The sequence below is a fragment of the Barbus barbus genome, assembly GCF_936440315.1.
Source record: "Barbus barbus genome assembly, chromosome: 36".
Lineage (NCBI taxonomy): Eukaryota > Metazoa > Chordata > Actinopteri > Cypriniformes > Cyprinidae > Barbus > Barbus barbus.
Window position 1 is genome coordinate 22,558,523 of NC_136714.1, and position 19,135 is coordinate 22,577,657.

The window sequence follows — 19,135 nt, forward strand, 5'->3', positions numbered from 1 at the left end:
CTGAGTATGCGAGGAATGCATGGAATGACCCGGGCCGAGCGTGACCCCTACGAGCTCAGCTCGCTTTAGCCCGAGTATACTATTATACTTCCCTCTGAGCATGGAATGCTTATGGAGGTATTTTACACAGTCGTTCCTCTACCATAGCACGGCGTGATTGAATTGTGTTCCCATAGCGTCTTTAGCAAGACGCAGTACGAGTGGAGTATCGATAGGGAACGTACTCGGTTACTATCGTAACCTCGGTTCCCTGAGATACGGAACGAGTACTGCGTACTTTGCCGTGCCAGGTAGCTGCACGACTCAGTCGTCGCTTCAGTCGAAGTAAACCTGAGGATCCTATGGCCAGACGGCCGATTATATAGCCAGATAACCCCGCCCATTCTGGCGGGATCTGGCGGGCTCCGTCGCCATAGGCTCATGCAGCTCCGCTGCCGACACATTGGTTCGTTTTTAACACACTGCACGAACCAATGATCGTGCAGTTTCACTGCGTGATTGAATAAGGCTTCAGTAAAGGAGAAAAAAGGCTTTTTCCCATAGCGTCTTTAGCAAGACGCAGTACTCGTTCCGTATCTCAGGGAACCGAGGTTACGATAGTAACCGAGTACGTTTCCTATGCATTGAATTATATCAAACCCTGTCTTGTTTTTCTGTACAGGTCTTTCACAGAAGAGGAGCAGAAAGCATCAGAGACAGTATTAGATGACTCTCCTACACCAACGTAAGCTTGATCACTCTGTCTACCACCTTGATGCCACTGTAAGATATTGTTTTCTCGTTTATGATTTAGAATTACGGTTTTCTCTTCAGGGCTTCTAAGACTCCAGCTGCTCCATCAGTCCAGGAGACAGTTGTAGAAGATGTTGGTTATGAAGAAGATGAGGAAAGAATGGAAGAAACCCAGCCGGAGGAGGAAGAGCCTCTTCTAGTGCCCAGGGTGAAGGTGGCGGAGGATGGCTCTCTGATTATAGATGAGGAGAGGTCAGTGACACTTTTTTTTTTTTCCCCTGGGCTGCTGAGAAATGAAGTCCAGAATAGGGCTGGGCAATATGTCAAAAATATCTTAGCGATAATCACCTTAAATAATATCGCGATATCCGATAATATCTACCTAAGCCCCACCTCCACCACGCCCCGGCCCAAAAAAAATTGCTGACATGCACCATAAACAAACACCATCTTCAGTTTGGACTTAATTATTGACACATTAAAGTTTGGTATTACTTTTCTTAGTTTGTGCTTAAACTAACAGAAAACATTAGCTTTGCTGTTATGTTGGTGTTGCTAATAATTTCCACTCTGGAGAGCTGTTGAGGAAAAATAATAGAACCCAATTTTAAGTTCGTCATTGTAAAGCTGGACATTCTGGTGGTGATTGTACGAATGATAAATGCATGTTGATCTCATATAGTAATGTCTTGAATAAATATGCCTGTTTTCCGATGTTTCTCTTTCTTTTTGGCATTAGACAAATTTCATGAAGGTAAGTGTAATTCCCTTGATTATAATAATTGTAGCGTTGTTTTTAAACTTGTCAAGCTATAACATATTTGGTATTTATCATGTATGACTAAAGTCATGCAGGGATTAAGCAAAAACGTAATTTTTTTTTTTTTTTTTTTTTACTTTCTTGTAGCCTTGTTTGGAGGTCTCTTTTGGCCCGTTTTTAACAAAATAAAAATAACAGCTTCATTTATTTAGAAGCAGGGGTAATTTTAAATTTCATGTTTGTATTTTAATTTGTATAATTTTATTGTATTAATGAAAATACAGCGCCCAAAATATAATATTCAGTGTTGGGCTGCCGAATCTCCGAAAGCGTGCATGTTGAGGGGCGAGCTGAGATATAGTATTATGTCTTCATCCGTTTGCAACAAAACTTTATAGTTTTGTTGCAAATGAATTAAGAATTTATAGTGCTATATCTCAGCTTAATTAAACATAATTATATTGTACACACTGTTTAAAAAAATCTGTAAAAATAGGGCACTGTGTGCGCTGTATGAATAGGCTGTGAAGGAATTTGCGTATTTTAATTATAACTGTCATGTTTGTGGTTTTTCATAATTATACAGTCTGTTTAAATAAATATTTAGAAACACATGCAGTGCTACTATTTGTCTTTTTTTCTGTTTAACTTTAATTAAACTACTGATCAAAAAAGACTTGGCCTATACCCTAAATAAGGATAAATGATACTGGAACGCATCTCCAAAATAATCGCATACGCATGCACGTTGCCATTACAGTAGTCAGCACCGAACAACAGGCAAATAAAATATAAACTGAGGTTTCAAAAGTGAGGGATTTTCTTTTCTTTTGATATTTGATTAACATTAACGACTGGCGGCAGCGGCTGCTGTCAATGCACGGATCCAATGTACCCTTGTTTTCTTTCTCAACACTTTACGTTCACTTAACCGCTTGTATTTATGGGATATTTTGATATAATTCTATGTGCAGGGCTCTGAACCGGTTCAAGGAACGAAAACGAAAACCGGAAACGAACAAAATTTTGACTGGAACAGAACCGGAAACAGAAACTAAATAAAATGTTATAGTTCCGAACAGAATCGAAAATTTGAAATGGCCATTAACCAGTTAATAACATTATTTTATCATTCCATTTAATATTTGAAATTTGCTGTCAACCAATCAGGAATTCAAGTAGAACAGACTACGCAAATGTGATGCTGACGCATCCAGCGAGTGAAATGCCCGCCCGTGCTCAGCTGTGAACCAGTCGCAATGGCAATGAATTCTGCTACCATCTGTTTTAATGGGAGGTAGCAAAATCTGACAGGGTAGCACAAATCGTCAGAACACCAGCGTTAGAGTTTATCCGACGACAGTGTAAGATGGATTCAACAGATCTTACGCACCTGCGGCGCTTCTGTGAACGGAGAAAACACAATAAAACTATAGGCTTACATAAAAAGCAATATATATGCCTATACACTAAATATATTTCACGTAAATCATTGACAGATTAACAAAACCAAATAAAAAAAAATATGCTGAGTTAGGCCTACGGTTCATTGTGAAGCATTCCAACGTTCTCGGAAAGGAAAACAAGAAGCAGAAAGTAGTTTTCTTTATTTTTGCAAAAGCTTTACAGTTTTATTTTACAGTTTTATTAGTTTTTGCAATAGCTTGATAGTTTTGAATGATGTCTTGCATCTGTATAACCAACCAGCGTTGGTATGGCCATATCGCGCTGGCGCCTCACGCACACAAAGACACATATTTTTGCAACATTGCAGCCAGTTAATTATCAAAATAAAATACAGTAAAAGAAACGTGTAAAAAGTTACAGTGCTCTATGTTTCATTCAGCGTGACCACCGCCTCACTGTGCTGTTTTTGCCGAAGTGAAGGATGGTGTTTTACATCGATTAAAGTAAAAGCCAATAAATAATATTTTATTATACATCGAGAATATGGAAACATTTGGATTCGTGCCGAGTGAGAGAGGTAGGCATCAGTTTCACCTTTAATTTGTTTTTGGAATCACGTTTTTAAAGCCTATAGGCTATATCCTTAAGTTTAGAGGATTTGTTGTGGACAGAAACTAATAACTGTTTTTATAATGTTTATAAACATTTTGAATTTACAGGCATTTTAGGCTACATCATTTCTGAATAATAGCTTAATAAAATGCGATGCGGCTTAGCCTTTGTTTTTTTTCCCTCAAAACGCAATTTTATACAAGTAGCGTTTTTTTTACATTTTGCAGCAAACATTTTTTAATATCTTAAAAAAATACTTTAATGGCTTTAAAGCAGTAATCGATTTTTTACTTTTGTTTAGTAGCCTACATTTAGAAATTTAAAAATCTAGAAAAGATGAAGCGCAGCGGGTTTAGATACCATCTCTTTCTGTATTTTCTTTTTCTTTTTGTGTAAAGAAAACACTGTACTTTATTATTATTATAGGCAAAAACTATTTTAAAAATAACGGTATTAACCGTTATTTTTTCTACTCAAACCGGTTTCAGAACGGTAATAATACAGAGGAACGCAGGAACGGAAACGTTAAAATATCGATTCTGCTTGGAGTGGATTGACTTTTTTTCCCGTTTTCAAGCCCTGATTCTGTGTGTATTTGTCCATTTGAATACTTATGAGACATTGTCGATATACGATAATATTATCATATCACCCAGCCCTAGTCCAGAACCTAGAGAATTCATTTTATTAGAATTGAAGGTGAACGTCCTGTTAAACAGCTTTTTATTTTGTTGTGCGTGTGTAGTTTAACAGTCCAGGTGTCAAAGGCAAAAGGACCCAATCCGGCAGAAGACAGAGATCCTATATTTGAACGTGGCTCTACCACCACCTACTCCAGCTTTAGGAAGGGCACCTACACCAAACCCTGGTCCAATGGAGGTCAGAAGTCAGTCAAAATGCACCTCTTAATCCAAAATGTGTTGCACATTTAATTTATATAGGATCCTTTCTTTGACTATTCCAGAGACTGAAATGTTTTACTTGGCCATCAGCATGGTGGGGACAGACTTCTCCATGATTGGTCAGCTGTTTCCACACAGAGCTCGAATAGAGATTAAGGTGGTCACAATATCTTTGTGTTTGTGATAACTCTTTTCTATTTTAATATGTTAGAATTAAATTTATTTCTGTGATGCAAAGCTGAATTTTCAGTATCATTACTCCTGTCTTCAGTGTCACATGATCCTTCAGAAATTATTCAGATATGCTGATTTGTGACCCTGAACCACAAAACCAATCATAAGGGTCAATTTTTCGAAATGTAGATATATACATCATATAAAAGCGGAATTTAAAAGCTTTCCATTGATATATAGTTTGATATGATAGGACAATATGTGGAATCTGAGGGTGCAAAAAAATCGAAATATTGAGAAAATCGCCTTTAAAGTTGTCCAAAAGAAGTTCTTAGCAGTGCATATTACTAATCAAAGTTTTTTTTTTTTTACTAATTTACAGTAGGAAATTTACAAAATATCTTCATGGAACATGATCTTTACTTAATATCCTAATGATTTTTGGCATAAAAGAAAAATCATTAATCTTCACCCATACAATGTATTTTTGGATATTTCTACAAATATACCCCAGCGACTTAAGGCTGCTGGTTTTGTGGTCCAGGGTCACATTTGGTGGTGTAAAATACAAGCTCACCTTAATACCATCTTCTTTGCTGTTCTCCTATTCCTCCAGAACAAGTTCAAGAAAGAGGAGAGAAATAACTCATGGAGAATAGATAAAGCTTTCAGTAAGTGAAAAAGTAAACTAACTTTTAAAAATGAAATTGATTCCTTATTAAATTACATTTTAAGAAAATGAAGTAAACTCAAGTGCATTTTCAGAGGAGAAGCGGCGTTTGGATCTAGATTTCTTCAAACAATTAATGGAGCAGATCCTAAAAAACGAGCAAAATAAGAAAAACAAAAACAAAGAGCTTGTCAAGTTGGCTAAAGCACAGAGGAGAGTCCAAAGGAAAGTGAGAGGTCAGTTATTTTAACATCAAATCCATCTGTTTATGATTTACAGTTTTTTGGACAAGTTCTCATGCACAGTTGCACTATTTTCTGATGCAGCAGCTAAAAGAAAGGAAATGGACTGTTCATCGGATTCAGACAGTGATGTGGTGGCTGGAGAAAAGGAGAATGAGGACCTCTCAAATGATGGAGGAAGTGATATCAGTCCAAAGAAACGCAGAGGAAGAGGGGCGAATACTCCAGACAGGAGAATTAAGAGGACGAATGAAGAGGGTATGCAAGCAACAATAAAAAAAAAAAAAAAAGCCATTTTAATTGTCTTGTAAAAAGTCCAGGTGAATTGGAAATCACAGCCTATGCCTAATGAAACTTTACTTTGTTTTTATTATAATTTTATAATTTTTATTATTTAATTCTCTTTTCTTTTTTTCTTTTTTTTAATTCATGTTTTGTAGCTGAAATAGATGAACCTGAGGGCTGTGAAAATCTTACTTCTGATGGCCAGTCACAAGATGACGGGTAAAAATGAACCCAAATATATTATTAAACGGTTACAGATATCTCAAATTATTTATTTAAAGGTGCATTTACATGTACACTGCATTCAAACCTTTGGGGTCGGTACGATTTTTTTAATGAAAAAAGTATTTTATGCTTACCTAAGCTGCACTTATTTTATCAAAATACAGGAAAATGGTAATATTATTATTATTATTATTATTATTATTATTATTATTACAATTTAAAATAACAATTTTCTATTTTAATTTATAATTTAAAATGGCATTTAGTCCAGTGATGGCAAACTAAATTTTCATCAGCAAAAATTTGTTTTTTCTTTTCCCAATAAAAGTATTAATTTGAAAAAAAAAAAAAACTCAAACTTTTCAACTGTAATGTAATTTATGCACTACTAGTGCAGTTATAATTTATAATGTTATAAGACGATTTGGGGGCTGAAAATGAAACTTTTCTAGTAGATACTCGAGTCCTGCTATTAAACCGGCTCAGCTCAAAGGTCGACCCCAGAGACCGATTCCAGACCTCAGCCGCAGGTGGGGGGACATAGGCAAAGAGAGCGGGACCTCAGCCGGGGATGAGAGTAAAGTCTTCTCTATAAAAGAGAAGAAGCGGTCTGCAGTTCTCCTTGAATTGGAAGATTTAGAGGAAGAACCTGACCTGAGTGCTGTACAAGAACAGATATTTAATAAACCAACAAGGTAAGTGTGAGAATCTTACTTAATAACCGTTTAAGGATCTCAATGCAACTGTGCATTTTTTTTATTATTATTTATATACTATTACAGTATTTATTTATATTTTGAGTTATCTTTTATATTTTATTTTTTGGGTTTATTTTTATTTAATGTTTGTTTTAGTTTTAGTACTTTTATGTGCTTTTGTCATTTTTTTTTAAACAATGCTATTTAGCTTTATATTTAATTTCAGATTAGTTTTAGTAATTTTAGTACTTAAACTTTCAGTTAGTTGCCTATGCAGAATTTCTAATTTCATTTAAGTTAGACATACTAACTTCACTTCACTAAAGTTGTTCATTTGATGTCTATATTTTATTTTGTTGCAGCTTTATTTCTATTGCCGTAAATTATTTTTAATATTTTTTACATGCAATGCAGATATAATTGTGAATAGATCCAGAATCTTGTGATAAATAAGTAGGATTGATGTTTGAATCAATTTATTTTATTTTTGATGATCATTATATTTTTGGGCATTATTCTGTGGTCTTGTTTTCAGTTTTGGTTGTCATACTAATTATTATTTCTCTTTTATTTAGGTCAGGAAGGATCCCTAAGCTCTCTCAGCATGTAATACAGGCCGTGGCAGAGGAAGATGAGGAAGAGCTCTCTGATCTTCCTGTGTCTTCCAAAGTTCGTGGTCAGGACATTAAGGCACCTGGTCGGAGAGCTAAATTAAAACCAGGTCCTAGATTGAAACAGGGCATGCCTAGGAGGGGGAAATCTAGACTGGTGACCTTACTGGCCTCTGGAACTGAAGATGGTGATGAGGAGGAGGAAGAAGAGGAAGTAGAAGAACCTGTCCTGAGCCAGGAAGACTTTCCTTCGAATCCTGAAGAGGAAAACCAGGCGTTTGTGCCAATGAGTCTACGCCCTCTACCGCCTGTTAATTCAGAGGTGGTAGAAACCATGGAAGAGGTATGTTTATGTATTATCAGAAGAAAGCAGACCCTAGTGGGACCACCTTTATCACATATTATTGCCATCAGTATGCTTGTTTTTTGCATAAATTAAGTTATGGTTTTCAAAAAGTGAGTTTATTTTTGTTTTGCCACTTTGTTTATATAAATTTCTGCATGTCATATCATAACTTTCACAACATATCACAACCTTCCAACCTATCATTGTCTTTCCCTCTATTGTGATTCATTCCCATTTTCTGACAGTTGGACATATCTGTTAATGTGACTGATATCCTGGGCACATCCCAGAATGCTTTGTGCACCGAGTTGTCATGTGATCAGGCCACGGTGCCTGCTGGTCCTGTCCCTTGTGAACACCAGTTGGACCTGCTTGTTGTAAGTCTCGCCAACATCATCTCTGTCTCTTGTTACATCTGACGCTTCCTCTGTTTACTCATTTGTAATGTTGCAGTGTCCATCATAAATTCACATACATTTTCCTTTTTTATCTGCAGTGAAATTGAATTTAGTTTCTTCACTTTGGAATTGGAATGTTTTGTAGTGTTTGATGAGATGGTACTAATTTGTGTCTGATGTGTTTTGAAGGATGTCATAGAGTTCCTTGACCCAGACAACATGGAGGGTAAGACGAAACTCTCACAATCTTTCATACCACCTGCAAACATGGAAAAATTCTCTGATGAACTGAAAGAACTGCCAAAGTAATTGTTATTATATGGATTAACCATGCATTTGTGTCTAGTTATCATATGTAGTCAAAAAGGTCTCCAGTATGCACTGAAATGTAATATCCCAATATTGAATTGGGCAAAAATGCACAGATTTATATTTTAGACAGTTTTTTTTATATATATATATATATATATATATGTATATGTGTGACAATAATATATAGAGACAATAATAATTACTTTTGAAATTTAATTTCCATGTACATAATTTGTTGTTATAATGTTATGTAAATATATAATATAATGTATGTTTGGATTAAAGAAAATATTTATTTGATAATGATGAAAAAATTATGAAAAAAATGCTTTTATGATATAAAATTGGGCAAAAAAAATGCATTGATAGAAGTCTATTTTTCAGATTGAATAAAACTACTTATTTATTCATTAATTTATTATTGTATTATATATGATTTGTTTTAATACAATTTACATGATTGTTTAAAGGTGCCATAGAATGCATTTGATACAGCATTTTAAATTGTTCTCTGATATCTACACAGAAGGTATGTGGCTTAGGTAAGGGCAAAAAATCTCCAGAAACGATTTTACATGTCCATTTACAACCCTAGGATTTCTGCCTAGAATGAAACGGTCTGTTATTGGCTTATTTGGCAGGGTCATGAATAATAATGAGCTCTGCTCTGATTGGCTGTTTCACAGTACGGCTCATCAGCAAGAAGGAAGCACAGGGAGGAAAATATATATTTAAATACTTTCTCTCACAGTTATATCGTCGGGTAATTATACTGTATATAAAACGCAGGCATCAGGGAGCCGTTATTAATATGCGAGGCATTGAAACTGCTTTTGACTGATCCATTGATCGCGTTATAGTTCACTTTCAAGAGACGCGATCACACAAACTATGTTTACATTATGGAGCAACAGTACTTACCACACATTTCACAAGATCAGATGCTTGTCAGTGGTGCTCAGGATCTGTAAGTCATTCGCCATCATCCTCATCTCTCCTAACTGAGAGTGAAATCTTATGTACTGTAACAGGCTACCGCTAGCAAGGAGCTAACCATGTCCCTTTAGTGGCTCGCGTTATTTGCTTTCTGTGCCTTTCTGAATACAGACACCAACCCATCCCTGCACTTCACACCCCCTGCACGGCCTGGAACATAACATTTATTTAGTTATTTTCGCTGTTGTCCGCGCTTGTTTATTTACAATACCTGCAGAGCTTCTGATGGTTCGGCCGGCTTAGAACAAGGGCGGGTTTATGCAAATGTTGGGGGCGTAGTGATCCCGACTGTTGCGTCACAGTCGGTGTTATGTTCTGATTCGCCTGTTTTTCAGTGGTCTTTTTTAATCACGAGATTTACATATGAAGGAGAAAACTATGGTGTTTGAGGCTCACTGTATGTCATTTCCATGTACAGAACTGTTATTATTTAAATATGCCAGGGTAAAGACAGTTTTTCATTCTATGGCACCTTTAAATAATAAAAACATTTAAATTTGTGATTTACACTTTGCTTATATCACCCTCCACTACATGCAATGCATATTTTTTACCCAAAAGCTTTAAAATTCTGGTAGTTCATTTTTATACATCTATCTTTCAGTATGTAAAGAGATCAACAATGAAGCAGCCCAGACTCTTCTGACCATCGGGAACTCGGCTCAGATGATCCAGACATCAGAAATGCCCTGTACAAGTAAGAATAACTTCATAGTTCAACCCTTTTATTTGCGTCTGTCCAAATTAACACTTTTCTTCAAATGAAATCAAGATGATTGATTAATCAAAATCTTTTTCAGGTGGAAATGATGTTGAACAGTCGAACATTGTACATGAAGAGGTCGTCCATGAGGAAGTTATCACAGAAACAGCCGTCATGTCCACTTCTTCTGTAAGCTGCGAGTCAGGGACAAAATGTGACGTTGAACTTTTGAGCTGTGAAATTCATATTCCAGAACCTTCTGCTGAAGAAACCTCCCAGAAAGAAGAACCAATCAAATCACAGACAACCGATGCTCATCCTGCTCCCATTCAACATGAGACACGGGTTCCACCAAGCAAAAGAGGTCGATTCTCCAAACCCAATATTGGTCAAGGTTTGAGAACCAGACGAGTTCCACAGCAACATATCTCTCCAGAACTTGTCACAGGTTCTTTGGGGACCTCTAAGTGTCCATCTTCCACAGAACAGGATAAAAATGCAATGCAAGAAGACTCTGTTCCTGTGGATCACCTGCCAGACTCCTCTACCATCTACCCTGAGTTACCTCAGCCAGATACATCATCTGAAAAAAGAGAAGACAGTCCCAAAGTCATTCCTGAAAGAGTGACTAAAGAAGATAATGGATCCGTCTCATCTTTGAAGAGAAAAAATTATGATATAATCACAGAGGGAAATATAAAAGAACAAGAAGGGGCGAGATCAGAGCCACAGCTGACTAAAAGGTATTGAAAGTGTTGTATATGTTTATACAACACTTTCCTAAACCTGTCTTTAAGCGCGCATACAGTCGTGAGTTTCTGCTCGAGGTCGGCAGAACCACATTTTTAGAGTTAAACTCCGCGCACACTGAAGAGCTGCGGGACCTCGGTCTGCTCCGAAGGCCTTCTCCATCACCGACCCCCACTACTGCATCTCGCCCGCAGCGGAGGCGCTACAAGCGGCGTGAGAGGAAGCAGAAGAGGGGTAAGCGCGGAGGTATCCGAGCTAGGCTAGCGGCCAACCCACACAAGCCAGCTATCCCCACCATCGTACTGGCGAACGTACGCTCTTTGGACAATAAACTGGACTACATCCGACTACTCCGCTCGACTCAGAGGACTGTAAGAGACTGTTGTGTTTTTGTGTTTACGGAAACATGGCTTAACAACAGCGTACCGGACTGCGCCATACAGCTTGACCAGCTAACATGCTATCGAGCTGACAGAGCTCTCGTCGAGGGAGGTAAGATCCGCGGCGGCGGGCTTTGTGTTTACACCAATGATGCATGGTGTCGCGACGCTGTTGTGGTCTGCAAACACTGCTCACCCCTGGTGGAGTTTATGATTATTAAGTGCCGACCGTTCTATCTACCGAGGGAATATTCAGCCATACTGCTCGTTGCTGTATACATCCCTCCCAGCTCCAGCAACAACCACAGGAGTGAGGCACTAAATGATCTGTACCAGCACACCAGTGAGCAGCAGACAGCCCACCCAGATGCTTTTCTTATCTTGGCTGGGGATTTCAATCACGCAGACTTAAAGAGTGTGTTCCCAAAAATTCACCAACACATAGACTTTCCAACAAGGGGAAAAAACACTCTGGACTTTGTTTACACCACCCAGAGAGGAGCTTACAAGGCCCTCCCCCTCCCCCACCTCGGAGCCTCAGACCACATCACTGTCATGCTAATGCCTGCATACAGACCGCTCGTTAAAGTCACCAAACCAGTTCACAAACAGATTCAAGTGTGGCCGGAAGGGTCGTCAGAGGCACTTCAAGACTGCTTTGACACCACTGACTGGAATATGTTTAAACAGGCTGCCACATACAACAATACTACAGACCTCCAAGAGTACTCAGAGACTGTTACTGCCTACATCTCCAAGTGCATTGATGATGTAACAGTCACAAAGTCCATCACTGTCCGGGCCAACCAGAAGCCGTGGATGACAGGGGAGGTCTACAGACTTCTGAAGGCTCGGAACGCTGCCTTTAGAGCTGGAGATGAGGAGGGCCTGAAGACAGCTAGGGCCAACCTATCCCGCGGCATCAAAGAGGCCAAGAGACAGTACTCCAGGAGGATAGCCCATCGTTTCAGCGACAGCAGAGACACGCGGAGCCTGTGGCAGGGGATACAGACCATTACGGATTACAAGCCCCCACCACAGACCTGTGACAACACCATCCCCCTGCTGAACGAGCTGAATGCCTTCTTTGCTCGCTTTGAGGCACAAAACAGCACCACTGCACAGAAGACTCCACCTCCTCCCGGCGACCAGGTGATGGCGCTGTCCCCGGACAGTGTGAGGAGATCCCTCAGCAGGATCAATGCACGCAAAGCTCCGGGTCCTGACAACATTCCTGGGCGTGTACTGAGAGACTGTGCAGTGGAACTCACTGAGGTCTTCACAGACATCTTCAACATCTCACTAAATCAGGCTGTTGTCCCCACATGCTTCAAAGCTACCACCATCATTCCAGTCCCTAAGAAGTCATCTCCATCCTGCTTCAATGACTACCGTCCAATAGCACTCACTCCCATCCTCATGAAGTGCTTTGAACGGCTAGTCTTGCACCACATCAAGTCTGTCCTCCCCCCCTCCCTGGACCCCTTCCAGTTTGCATATAGGTCCAACCGCTCCACCGATGATGCCATCACCACTGCCCTCCACCCAGCCCTCACACATCTGGAGAAAAAAGACTCATATGTCAGGATGCTGTTCATAGACTTCAGTTCAGCATTCAACACAATCATCCCTCAACAGCTCACTCACAAACTGGTCCAGCTGGGGCTCAGCACCTCTCTGTGCAACTGGCTGTTGGACTTCCTGACCGGGAGACCTCAAGCAGTACGGGTCGGCAGTAACACATCCAGCACCATCACACTGAACACGGGGGCCCCCCAAGGATGTGTGCTGAGCCCCCTCCTCTTCACTCTGCTGACCCACGACTGCACACCATCACACAACTCCAACATTTTCATTAAGTTTGCGGATGACACGACTGTGGTGGGTCTCATCAGCAACAGAGATGAGACAATCTACAGGAGCGAGGTGAGCCGCCTGGCCGGGTGGTGCAGTGACAACAATCTCTCTCTGAACGTGAAGAAGACGAAGGAGATTGTTGTTGACTTCAGGAGAGTACACACTCAGCATGCCCCTCTGACCATCAACGGTGCGACTGTGGAGAGAGTGAGCAGCACCAAGTTCCTGGGTGTGCACATCACTGAGGACCTCTCCTGGACTAACAACACTGTAGCACTGGCCAAGAAAGCACAGCAGCGTCTCTACTTCCTCCGCAAACTCAGAAGAGCCAGAGCCCCGGCCCCCATCATGTGCACCTTCTACAGAGGCACCATCGAGAGCATCCTGACTAGCTGCATCACTGTGTGGTATGGCGCTTGCAACGCATCCTGCCGCAAGTCACTTCAGCGCATAGTGAGAGCAGCTGAGAAGATCGTTGGTGTCTCTCTCCCCTCCCTCCAGGACATCTACAGCACCCGTCTCACCCGCAAAGCCCTCCGCATTGCAGGCGATCCCACCCACCCGACACACAGCTTCTTCAGTCTGCTGCCATCAGGGAGGAGACTGCGGAGTCTCCAGGCGAGGACCAGCAGACTGAAGGACAGCTTCATACATCAGGCTGTCAGGAAGCTGAACTCCCTCCCGTCCTTGCCCCCCCTCCCCTCTTTCACCCCCATTTAACACAGCAACACACTAGGAACTCTGACTCTGTGACAACCCCCCCCACCGACCAACAACTGTAACCGGCACCTGTCACTTGTGCAGCATTGGCTGATCACTACCCATCCAACATTGACTGCAAATTACCTCTTCGGGTAGTCTGACAAAAACTATCCGAACAGTCTCTTCGACTTGTCACTTTAACAGACTGATAAGCTCTTCTTGCACTACACTCATAACAAAACAAAACATCTGCACAGTTTTGTTTTAGTTTTTGTACATTCAACTGGTTTGCACTCCATCTATTCTGCCATGTGCCTTATGCACTTTATCTATCTCTCTTGTTTTTATTTTCTACAATGTCCTCAGACTGATAAGCTCTTTTGCACTACAAATATATCTACACAGTGTTGTTTATTTAACTGGTTTTGCACTCTATCTGCCATGCGCCTTATGCCACTTTATCGATCTAATTCTTATTTTTTTCTACAATATCCTCATTTGTATAATTGTATAGTTGTATGTACATATGTTTAAACTGTATTTATCTGTATCTGAACGTGTTTAATGTTAACTGTATGCACCAAGGGTCTGAGAGTAATGCAATTTCAATTCTCTGTATGTATGTACTGTACATGTGGAAGAATTGACAATAAAGCTGACTTGAACTTGAACTTGAACTTGAACTATATGGCCCATTAATTTAGTTTTTTTTAAATTAATTATTTATTTATTAATATTTCACTGATGTTAGTCAGTGTCCTCTCCTGTAATTTAGCTTAAATTTAATTCTTTTTTTTTTATGAATAAATACAATAAATAGAATAGTTTGCATATTAAAATGGTTCATTGAGTATCTAAAACCAATGCTTCCAACTGGCAGCAATTCAAATTCCATAATATGAGACTGATATTTATGTGTATTTGTCTAAAAAAATGTCTGTGTGTTGTTTCAGTGAGAACGAGTCTCAGAGCACATCAGTTGAGCCCTCTAAACCTGTCAGGAGGTACCGCGGACCCAAACCTAAACCAAACCTGACTCAGACATCCAGACGCGCACAGACACAAAGCAGCACAACATCAACCACAGCAGGTAAAAGCCACGATAATGTTTTATCTGTTATCTATCTGTAAAATTTTTATATTTACATTTAACAGTTGGTTTGGAAATGTACTTGATTTTTGCCAAAAAAAAAAAAGTGAAAATTTCCTTAAAACATTATGATTAATAAAAAAAATATCTATTTATGATAGTTTTGTTTAGATTCAATTTACATCATTGTTCAAATAATGAAAAAAAGCATGAAATCAAATTGGGCAAAAAAAAATGCACTGATAAAGTCTAATTTTCTGATTGAATAAAACTTTATTTATTCATTCATTATTGTAGTATACTGGATATGGTTTTTTTATTTCAATTTACATGATTGTTTAAATAATAATAATAACAATTAAAAAAACTTTAAATCTGTGTTAGTCCTTCTATAAATGATATTTTCCCTGCATTTTAAAATTACTTTTCCTTAAGAATGTTTATCATCCAATTTTTTTAAGAATATTGTGTAATATTGTGTGTAAATGTGTTTATTGACACAAAAATCATTATTGAAAATTGAATTAAAATCAAATCCAATTTATTATGCAACATATAAGTTAATAATTTATCAAAATCATTTAAAAACAAAAGCAAATATCTATTTTATGTTTTCATATGTTTTCTTGCAGTATTAAATGAGAAACCGTCTGCTGCTCAGCCTTCCATGGCCGCTTTCACTAAAAGTCCTGAAGAGGGTGTTGTAGTTACCACAGAACTTGTGGTATCCAAAAGTACAGCTCAACAAGAGGGGGCATGGAGCATTGAATCAGCAGAGGTAAAATATCTGTTAAATTTGTGTGAAATGCTATTAAACCTCAATTATTACAGTCAAAATAATAAATATCATGTGTTATGTCTCTGTAATTCAGATAGTCAAAGCTGTCAGCCTACCAGTTGTCTCTGAAAATGAGGCCAGACAGAAAACTGTGGTCATGCTGGATGAGAACAATGGAACTAATCCTGAGGAAGTTTGTGAAGGCAGCACTGTGAAACATCGTGGATGTGAATCAAAAGACACGTGTGCTGAGCCCACTCCTGAGGAACCTGTGTTTATACTGTCTCTCACAGAAATCCCACCCACTTTAGATGAGGGGGCGGGCCTTCGGACAGAGCTCCTCCCACCTGCAGCAGCGTCCGAGTCGCATTCTCATGGTCAAAGGTACCTTTGCTTTCAGCTGTTATCTGATGCCATAAACACTTGGAGAGAGCTAAATAAACATTAGGAGGATGTTATGAGTAAGTTTTGTCCCAGTTGAGAATTTGTTAGCCAAACGAATGCAGATTTAATCTTATTTGCAAATGTTTCCATGTTCTACCTATTATGCTTGAATATTTTTTCCCATTCCTCTTAATTTCAGTGCTAGTGAGAGCAGGGAGGTATCTCACCTTTTGATCACAGATGCTTTAGTTCCTGTGTCAGAGGATGAGGAAAAGAAAAGTGAACAGGAGGACATGGACAAATCAAGGAAAGGAGAATTGAAAAGGAAGACACCAGCCTCCACATCTCAGGGGGTAAAACATGCATCTTGACTTTAAGCAATATAAATGCTTGATAAATGCTGATATGTGACTAATAGTGACGCCATTTCCTTCCTAGAAAACCAAAGATGAGAGTCAGGCAGGACATCACGGTGAGAACATTTCCAGCCCATCTTTATACTCTAAAAATGACCATATATGGTACAGATTTAACATCTGTTAATGCATTGCACTGCCCTATAACCAAATTTCTTTGTGTTAGTAGTGGAAGCATTGGAAAGTCTTGTGGCAGAGGGGACTGATGATGAGAAGGAACATTTGGAAAAGAAGAGAAAAATACCTGAGAGAACCAGGAGAGGTAAGGGAGTGTTCAAAAGTTTGTTATCGGGAAGATTTTTTCATGTTTTTGAAAGAAGTCTCTTATACTCACCAAGGTTGCATTTATTTGATTAAAAATACTGTTAAAACCGTAATATTGTGAAATATTATTATAATTTAAAATAACGGTTTTCTATTTGAATGTATTTTAAGTTGTAACTTATTCCTGTGATGCAAAGCTGAATTTTTAGCATCATTACTCCAGTCTTCAGTGTCACATGATCCTTCAGAAATCAATCTAATATACCGATTTGCTTCTCAGGAAACATTTCTGATTATTATCGATGCTGAAAACAGTTGTCCTGGTGTGTGCGGAAACAGTCATGCATAGTCTTTCAAGATTCTTTGATGAATTGGAGTTCAGAAGAAAAGCATTTTTACAAAGAATCGTTTGTAACTTAAAACATGTCTTTGATTTAATGCACTTTCTTCTGTTTAGCAAAGCTGCAAGTTAAACCCATCCCTGTTTCGCGGAGAAATGCTCGAGGCGGTGTTGCTAAAGAGGACATGGCTGCTCTCTCTTTTAAACAGACTACCTCATTACCCGTTTTAATACGAGAGACAAGATCAATCCCAGAGCAAACTGTACCCGCTGTCATTTCATCAATGGACGACTTAATATCAACCACCATCTCAGAAAGAGAAGCAACCACAGATGTTTCTGTGACTAGTGATAATACTCGTTCACCTGTCTCTGAAGAGTCTGTCCAGGAGGGTTCCTCCCAAGGGATCATGGGAAAAATGGACCTCTCAGGCAAAGAGACAGTTTAGGTGGCTAGTAGATCAGCCTCACAAGGTGTCAGTCAAATCACGCCTATTACCACAAGTGGGCCGCTTACAAGGTGGGTGGCTCTACATTTTATCACCAAATTTCAGTGCAAACTCTCCAGGTTAGTGTATTGGCTTTGATATTGCTCTAGATGTTATGATCCATTTTTGTTCATTTGGATGTCTTCTAATAGACCAGACAGAAGACCCAAAGGGTTCCTGTCCTTCATTTCATCTAAGAGTACACAAGGACCCCCAGCGGCTCATCGAGGGGCCAAACCAGGCCCCCAAAAACCAGCAGTCAACACCATACGTCCTGAGAGAAAACGGATAGCGGCCGGACCTGCTACCAATGCAACCATCCCTGGAGTAAAGCGACCCTCGCCGACCCCTGCTTCCACCGCTGCATCTGTCATCGAGGTATCATACGGTCAGATGTTTCAGTTCTTTTATGGTCACTTTGTATTAATAAAACTGGATTTGATCTTTTTCTATTCAGATGAATAACTCAGATGAAGAACCCACAAGTGTCTCCAAGTACTTTTTCAGTGACATCTTTACTGAAGTTGATGAAATAGAGGACATGGATTAAGGCCAAAGGTTGGAATAACGGACCAGTCACAACTAACTAAACAGTCAGAAATATAGTTTGACGTAAGTCGGGTGTATAATCGTGTGAATATTTGAAGTTTTTCCCAGGACACTTTTACCAAGAGGAACCACAACTGAAGAAAACGTACCTCAGTAACATAATGTCTTTTATGTTATTATGATTTTATTTAAGGATAAAAAAGTATTAATCCAGTTATGTTTTTGATACTGTTGCACTCTTTTGTTATGTAAAGTTGAATTATAATTAATGTCTGATCTGAGCCTATTTTTTCTTCTCCATTTTATTTCCAGTTATGAATAAGAAACACGTTCATTTCTCTTACATCACTTGCTAATATTTTTTGTATGTTTTTTTGAAAGTGACTTTTCTTTCTTTATAATTTATTTTTGTTTAAAGAGCAGCTTTGAAACAAACCTCCATTTTAAACAAGCACTGTCATGTTTTCAGCTCCATGCTGTCTGTGTGTTGTATTTTAGCATTTCTCCACATTATTTGTAGCATTTTTATATTCAGCTTTTAGTCACAAAACTTAACCTTTGTTCAAATTTATACTGTTCATGTTTGATTTTCATGTTTTTATGCAAATGTTCTCAAACTTGTATGTCTGTAAATTATGTTAATAAAAAATTACAGTATGTTTGAAAGATTGAATTTCAAACAATTTTCCATCTGTCTGAATATATGAGAAATAATTTATATTCAGAAATGACAAATTTGATGATTCATAAAATATATAATAATAATCTTAATAGTCACTTATTTTTTAGCTACCTTGTATGCATGAATGAATAGCGTTTTTTAATTGCACAGAAATATAACATAGAATAGCAATTAATGGAAATTGTGTAATTAATTACTCACCCTCTTGTTTACAAGCAAAGGAATGCACACTGATGTCACATGGACTATTTTAACAATGTCTATAATGTTTCTACCTTTCTGGGCATTGAAACGTGGTGGTTGCGCTCCGATTTCATAAAAAAAAACATTAATTTGTATTTCGACAATGAACGATGATCTTACGGGTTTGGAAAGACATGAG

At 38.7% G+C, this 19,135-nt stretch overlaps 1 protein-coding gene across 5 annotated transcripts in view; it reads left to right on the plus strand.

The window, feature by feature from the left end:
- Positions 1-18,763, plus strand: part of LOC306856201 (uncharacterized protein) — a 27,122-nt gene extending 8,359 nt beyond the window's left edge. Inside the window, exons 5-27 of one of the 5 annotated variants that reach the window (XM_079395300.1) lie at positions 662-724; positions 814-984; positions 4,257-4,390; positions 4,476-4,570; positions 5,204-5,258; positions 5,353-5,493; positions 5,584-5,757; positions 5,940-6,003; positions 6,462-6,704; positions 7,283-7,661; positions 7,910-8,041; positions 8,252-8,288; positions 9,975-10,067; positions 10,171-10,816; positions 14,716-14,852; positions 15,485-15,630; positions 15,725-16,014; positions 16,214-16,367; positions 16,453-16,486; positions 16,597-16,692; positions 17,152-17,554; positions 17,675-17,900; positions 17,980-18,763. In XM_079395300.1, coding sequence (XP_079251426.1) covers positions 662-724; positions 814-984; positions 4,257-4,390; positions 4,476-4,570; positions 5,204-5,258; positions 5,353-5,493; positions 5,584-5,757; positions 5,940-6,003; positions 6,462-6,704; positions 7,283-7,661; positions 7,910-8,041; positions 8,252-8,288; positions 9,975-10,067; positions 10,171-10,816; positions 14,716-14,852; positions 15,485-15,630; positions 15,725-16,014; positions 16,214-16,367; positions 16,453-16,486; positions 16,597-16,692; positions 17,152-17,483 — 3,616 coding nt within the window. In that variant the 3' untranslated portion in view covers positions 17,484-17,554; positions 17,675-17,900; positions 17,980-18,763. Of the gene's footprint in view, positions 1-661; positions 725-813; positions 985-4,256; positions 4,391-4,475; positions 4,571-5,203; positions 5,259-5,352; positions 5,494-5,583; positions 5,758-5,939; positions 6,004-6,461; positions 6,705-7,282; positions 7,662-7,909; positions 8,042-8,251; positions 8,289-9,974; positions 10,068-10,170; positions 10,817-14,715; positions 14,853-15,484; positions 15,631-15,724; positions 16,015-16,213; positions 16,368-16,452; positions 16,487-16,596; positions 16,693-17,151; positions 17,595-17,674; positions 17,901-17,979 lie in introns of those variants that run through there. The other 4 variants (XM_079395302.1, XM_079395303.1, XM_079395304.1 and 1 more) reach the window with 4 other exon arrangements.
- Positions 18,764-19,135: the final 372 nt, after the last annotated feature.